The sequence below is a fragment of the Cebus imitator genome, unplaced genomic scaffold (assembly GCF_001604975.1).
Source record: "Cebus imitator isolate Cc_AM_T3 unplaced genomic scaffold, Cebus_imitator-1.0 Scaffold234, whole genome shotgun sequence".
Lineage (NCBI taxonomy): Eukaryota > Metazoa > Chordata > Mammalia > Primates > Cebidae > Cebus > Cebus imitator.
In genome coordinates, this window is record NW_016107549.1 from 3,215,315 (window position 1) to 3,221,616 (window position 6,302).

General features: G+C 52.3%; 1 protein-coding gene across 1 annotated transcript in view; it reads right to left on the minus strand.

Annotated features, from left to right (window-relative positions):
- Positions 1-6,302, minus strand: part of LDLR (low density lipoprotein receptor) — a 46,299-nt gene that overhangs the window by 10,458 nt on the left and 29,539 nt on the right. Inside the window, exons 10-13 of the mRNA XM_037727520.1 lie at positions 4,489-4,607; positions 3,155-3,294; positions 561-702; positions 293-445 (exon numbers count right to left, since the gene is read on the minus strand). Of these exons, the coding sequence (XP_037583448.1) occupies positions 293-445; positions 561-702; positions 3,155-3,294; positions 4,489-4,607 (554 nt within the window). The remainder of the gene's footprint in view (positions 1-292; positions 446-560; positions 703-3,154; positions 3,295-4,488; positions 4,608-6,302) is intronic.

The following is a 6,302-nucleotide window of genomic DNA, read 5'->3' on the forward strand; positions in this document are numbered from 1 at the left end:
AAAAAAAAAAAAAAAAAAAGTCAACAAAGAGGACCATTTCCTCCCTCAGGGCCCCTCTCAGAAATCGGATCACCTCTCCAGGGGGCCGGGAAAGAAGAAACCAGACATCAAAGGGAAACTGGGTAAATGTCCAGCCTAGTGCTAATGTGCCCGTCCAAGAGAAGTAAGGTTATCCTGACTCATGAATCCTTACAACAACCTTGAGGTACCCATTTGACATATGAGCAGAGAGAGGCTGGCGGGGGCGCGGGAGTGGAGGACACAGGAAGCAGAAACAAGGCGTGTGTCGCACCTGTGAGGCAGCTCCTCATGTCCCTGGCCAGTAGCATGCCGTCGGGGCAGGCGCAGGTAAACTTGGGTGAGCGGGGGTTGATCTGGGGAGCGGGGAGACACAGGTACTGGCATCCGCCATTGCTCAGGGTGGTCCTCTCACACCAGTTCACTCCTGGGGCAGAAGAAGTGGAGTCAGGGCAAGAACGAGATCAGCTAGACCAGAACATTCCAGAGTTTCCACAAGGAAGTTTCAACGTGTGTGGAGGCTGTGACTGACCCACCCTTACCGCTTGGCTGGGTGAGGTTGTGGAAGAGGACCATATCCTCTGGGGACAGCAGGTTTTCTGCCAATAAATGGACATCGGAGCCTGTGAGGCGGTTGGCGCTGAAAATGGCTTCATTGATGATATCTGTCCAAAATACTTTGTCCTAAACGGGCAGCAAGGAAGATGACAAATCCTGTAAAACACTGGGATGAGACACAGACCACCCTCTCTCCACAACTAGATTTTATTTATTTATTTATTTATGAGGCAGAGTTTCACTGTTGCTGCCCAGGCCTGATCTCAGCTCACTGTAGCCTCAGCCTCCCGGGTTCAAACAATTCTCCTGCCTCAGCCTCCCGAGAAGCTGGGATTACATGTATCCACTACCACACACAGCTAATTTTTGTATTTTTAGTAGAGACAGAGTTTCACCATGTTGGCTAGGCTGGTCTTGAACTCCTGACCTCATATCATCCACCCATCTCGGTCTCCCAAAGTGCTGGGATTATAGGCATGACCCACCATGCCCGGCCTACAGCTAGTTTTTAATTGTGGTAAAATACACATAACATAAAATGTGCCATCTCAACTGTTTGTTAAGTGCACAGTTCAGTGGCCTTAAGTACATTTGCACTGTTGTGCAAGTATCACCATCCCCACCATCCATTTCCAGAACTCTTTTTTTTTTCTTGAGACAGAGTCTCACTGTTGTGCCCCAGGCACAATGGCACGGATCGGTTCACTGCAACCCCCACCCCCCCGGATTCCAGTGATTCTCCTTCCTCAGCCCCTGAGTAGCTGGGATTACAGGTGGGTACCACCACACCTGGCTAATTTTGTATTTTTAGTAGAGACTGAGGTAGGAAGACCGATAGAGGCCAGGAGTTCAAGACCAGCCTGGGCAACATAGGAGACACCATCTCTACCAAAAAAATACAAAAATTAGCCAGGTATGTTGGCACACGTGGGGTTTCACCATGTTAGCCAGGCTGGTCTCAAACTCTGGACCTCAGGTGATCTCCCACCTCAGCCTCCCAAAGTGCTGAGATTACAGGCATGAGCCACTGTGCCCAGCCTAAAACTTTTTTTTATTTTTTTCAGACAGAGTCCTGCTCTGCCGCCCAGGCTGGAGTGCAGTGGCACGATCTTGGCTCCTTGCAGCCTCCACCTCCTGGGATCAAGCAGTTCTCCTGCCTCGGTCTCTCGGGTACCTGGGATTACAGGCGTCCATGCCACACTGGCTACTTTTTGTATTTTTGTAGAGACAGGGTTTCGTCATGTTGGCCAGGCTGGTCTCAAACTCCTAGACTCAAGTGATCCTCCTGCCTCAGCCTCCTAAAGTGCTGGGATTACAGGCGTGGGATTACAGGCGTGAGCTGCCATCGCCCACCTTAAGCCTCTTTTCTTTACAAATTACCCGGCCTCAGCTACTCCTTTATTGCAATGCAAATGGACGCGCACACTTAGGGGATTCCACTTTCGGTTGTTGGCAATCACACTGCCATGAACATGGGGTTACGAAATAGCGCCATTTCCTGAGAACAGGGTTTCCCCACCGCGGCTCTGGCTGCTACTTCTCTGTTCTGGGCGTTCAGGAGCGTCGCCAGCCTCTACCCCCTAGATGCCAACAGTCTTCCCCCTCGACTCGTGACAACCAAAAAGTCCCTAGGAATTGCCAAATGTAGGCCAGGCGTGGTGGCTCATACCTGTTCTCCCAGCACTTTGGGAGGCCGAGGCGGGCGGATCACGAGGTCAGGAGATCGAGACCAGCCTGACCAACATAGAGAAATCCCGTCTCCACTAAAAAAAATACAAAATTAGCCGATGTGGTGACGCATGCCTGTAATCCCAGCTACTGTGGAGGCTGAGGCAGGAGAATTGCTTCAGCCCAGGAGGTAGAGGTTGCCATGAGTCAAGATCGTGCCATTGCACTCCAGCCTGGGAAACGAGCAAAACTCCATCTCAAAAAAAAAAAGTTAAGGCCGGGCGCGGTGGCTCACGCCTGTAATCCCAGCACTTTGGGAGGCCGAGGCGGGTGGATCACGAGGTCAAGAGATCGAGACCATCCTAGTCAACACGGTGAAACCCCGTCTCTACTAAAGCTACAAAAAATTAGCTGGGCATGGTGGCGCGTGCCTGTAATCCCAGCTACTCAGGAGGCTGAGGCAGGAGAATTGCTTCAGCCCAGGAGGTAGAGGTTGCCATGAGTCAAGATCGTGCCATTGCACTCCAGCCTGGGAAACGAGCAAAACTCCATCTCAAAAAAAAAAAGTTGGACATGGTGGTGTGTACCTGTAGTCCCAGCTGTTCAGGAGGCTGGGGTGGGAGGATCACTTGAGCCCAGGAGGTTGAGGCTGCAGTAAGATATAATTGCACCACCGCACTCCAGCCTGGGCGACAGAGTGAGATCTTGTCTCTTTCAAAAAAAGGAAAGAAAACAGAAATAACTCAGGTCTAAGACTGCCTCCCAGTCATGGCGAATTTTCCACGTTCGTCTTGGCTTGAGTGATCTACAGCCTGTGTCTATCCACCCGCTAAGCACTTGCATCTCACACGGAAGTCGCTCTCAGTCAACAACAGTAAGCCTGGATTTCACTCAAGCTCCCAAGCCGCACCTCAAAGATGGCCAAGGAGAAAGGGTGGGCCAGCCTATCCTCGTCCTCCAGGATGGTCTTCCGGTTGCCCCCATTGACATCGATGCTTGAGATGGAGTGAAGTTTGGAGTCAACCCAGTAGAGGCGGCCCCTGGGAAGATCTAGAACACATAAGCGGGTAAGGAGAGGTCACGTGCTGGTGTCAGTCCCAGAGGGGCCTGCAGGCCTGGCCACACTGCCCCGGGCAGGAAAAGCCCCCCCAGGGACCCAGCAGAGAAACACCTGGAGAGGCAACTCCGACCACCTGTGAGCCTGAACCCCTCCCCTGCGACGCCCAATCCAATGGGCAGGTAGGGAGCTGGAGGAGAGAAAAGCTTCAGGGAGGCTGGGTGCGGTGGCTCACAGCTGTAATCCCAGCAGGTTGGAAGGCTGAGGCAGGAGGATCACCCAGGAGTTTGAGATCAGCCCGGTCAACACAACGAGACTTTGTCTCTTTCCAAAAATAAAATAAAATTAGTCTGGTGTGGTGGCACATCTATGGTCTCTGCTACTCAGGAGGCTGAAGCAGGAGGATCATGTGAGCCTGGAAGGTGGAGGCTGCAGTGAGCTATGATTGCACTACTGCACTCCAGCTTGGGTGACAGAGCAAGACCTCATCTCAAAAAAAGAAAAAAACGACTGGGCACTGTGGCTTACGCCTGTAATCCCAGCACTTTGGGAGGCTCAGATGGGTGGATCACAAGGTCAAGAGATCAAGACCATCCTGGCCAACATGGTGAAACCCTGTCTCTACTAAAATATAAAAATTAGCTGGCCGTGATGGCATGTGCCTGTAATCCCAGCTACTCAGGAGGCTGAGGCAGGAGAATCGCTTGAACATGGGAGGCAGAGATTGCAGTGAGCCAAGATTGCACCACTGCCCTCTAGCCTGGTGAGAGTGAGACTCCATGGCAAAAAAAAAAGAAAAAACAGGCTGGCCATGGTGGCTCACGCCTATAATCCTAGCACTTTGGGAGGCCGAGGTGGGCAGATCACCTGAAGTCAGTTTGAGAGCAGCCTGACCAACATGGAGAAACCCTGTCTCTACTAAAAATACAAAATCAGCTGGGCGTGGTGGGGCATGCCTGTAATCCCAGCTACTCAGGAGGCTGAGGCAGGAGAATCACTTGAACCCAGGAGGCGGAGGTTGCGCTGAGCCGAGATCTCGCCATTGCACTCCAGCCTGGGCAAGAAGAGCGAAACTTTGTCTCGAAAAAAAGAAAAGAAAGGAAAATCTTCAGGGAGCAGCTGGCGACCACCCTCTGTCCTCCAGCCTGTGCCCAACCCTGGCTGGGACGGCTGTCCCGAGAACATACCTAGGGTGATGCCATTGGGCCACTGGATGTTGTCAGTCACCAGCGAATAGACGTCCACACCGTTCAGGCCCCCTTTCTTGATCTTGGCGGAGATGCCCCAGTCAGTCCAGTACATGAAGCTGGCGGGAAGACAGAGAATAGCTGTGAGGCTGGGGGGTGGGGGAGGATTCCAGCCAACATGTGAGTTCTGGCAGAATCAGCCAGTCCCAGACTCAGGAAAAAGCCCTGCTAGGAACTCCAAACTCCAAGTGTGTGGGGTTGGTTTTTTTGTTTTTTTGAGACAGAGTCTCACTTTGTCGCTTAGCCTGGAGTGCAGTGGCATGAACTTGGCTCACGGCAACCTCCACCTTCCTCTGGAGTAGCTGGGATTACAGGCGCCCCCCCCACCACACCTGGCTAATTTTTTTTTTTTTTTTTTTGAGACGGAGTTTCGCTCTTGTTACCCAGGCTAGAGTGCAATGGCGCAATCTCGGCTCACCGCAGCCTCCGCCTCCTGGGTTCAGGCAATTCTCCTGCCTCAGCCTCCTGAGTAGCTGGGATTACAGGCACGTGCCACCATGCCCAGCTAATTTTTTGTATTTTTAGTAGAGACGGGGTTTCACCATGTTGACCAGGATGGTCTTGATCTCTTGACCTCGTGATCCACCTGCCTCGGCCTCCCAAAGTGCTGGGATTACAGGCTTGAGCCACCGCGCCCGGCCCCAGCTAATTTTTTGTAGTTTTAGTAGAGACGGGGTTTCACCATGTTGACCAGGATGGTCTTGATCTCTTGACCTCGTGATCCACCTGCCTCGGCCTCCCAAAGTGCTGGGATTACAGGCTTGAGCCACTGCGCCCGGCTTTTTTTTTTTTTTTTTTTGAGACAATCTCACTCAGTTGCCAGGCTGGAATGCAGTAGCACAATCTCGGCTCACTGCTACGTCCACTCCTAAGGGTTCAAGCGATTCTCCTACCTCAGTCTCCCGAGTAGCTGGGATTATAGGCGTGCACCACACACCCAGCTAATTTCTGTATTTTTTGTAGCGCTCCTGACTGTAGCTGGAGGACAGTGTGTGTCCTGGGTTGTTAGCACCACAGTGGCCACCCCTCACGTGCTTAGGTGGCAGATGTCACCTGACAGGTACAGAGTACGCTCGGCAGGTGGTGGGGGCGATGTTTCCTGCCAGGGAGTTTGGGTCCGTGTTTCTGGACCCAGGAGCTGCTGAGTCAGCCACGGGCTGAAGATACCATCCTGGGGCCCAGCCACTAACCAGTTCTCTTTTTTTTTTTTTTTTTTTTTTTGAGCTAGAGTCTCGCTCTGTCACTGGACAGAGTGGAGCGATCTCAGCTCACTGCAACCTCCACCTCCTGGGTTCAAGGGATTCTCCGGCCTCAGTCTCCTGAGTAACCAGGACTACAGGCATGCACCACCATGCCCGGCTATTTTTGTATTTTTATTAGAGACGAGGTTTCATCATGTTGGCCAGGATGGTCTTGACCTTGTGATCCTCCCGCCTTGGCCTCCCAAATTGTTGGGATTACAGGCCCAGCCCCCAGTTCTTTTTTATTTTTTTTTAAGACGGGTCTCGTTCTGTCACTCAGATTGGAATGCAGTGGGGTGATCTTGGCTCACTGCAACCTCCCCCTCCTGGGTTCAAGTCATTCTCTTGACTCAGCCTCCCAAGTAGCTGGGATTTACAGGCACGCCCCACCACGCCTGGCTACTTTTTGTATTTTTAGTAGAGATGGGGTTTGACCATGTTGGCCAAGCTGGTCTTAAACTCCTGACCTCAGGCGACCCACCCACCTTGGCCTCCCAAAGTGCTGGTTACCGG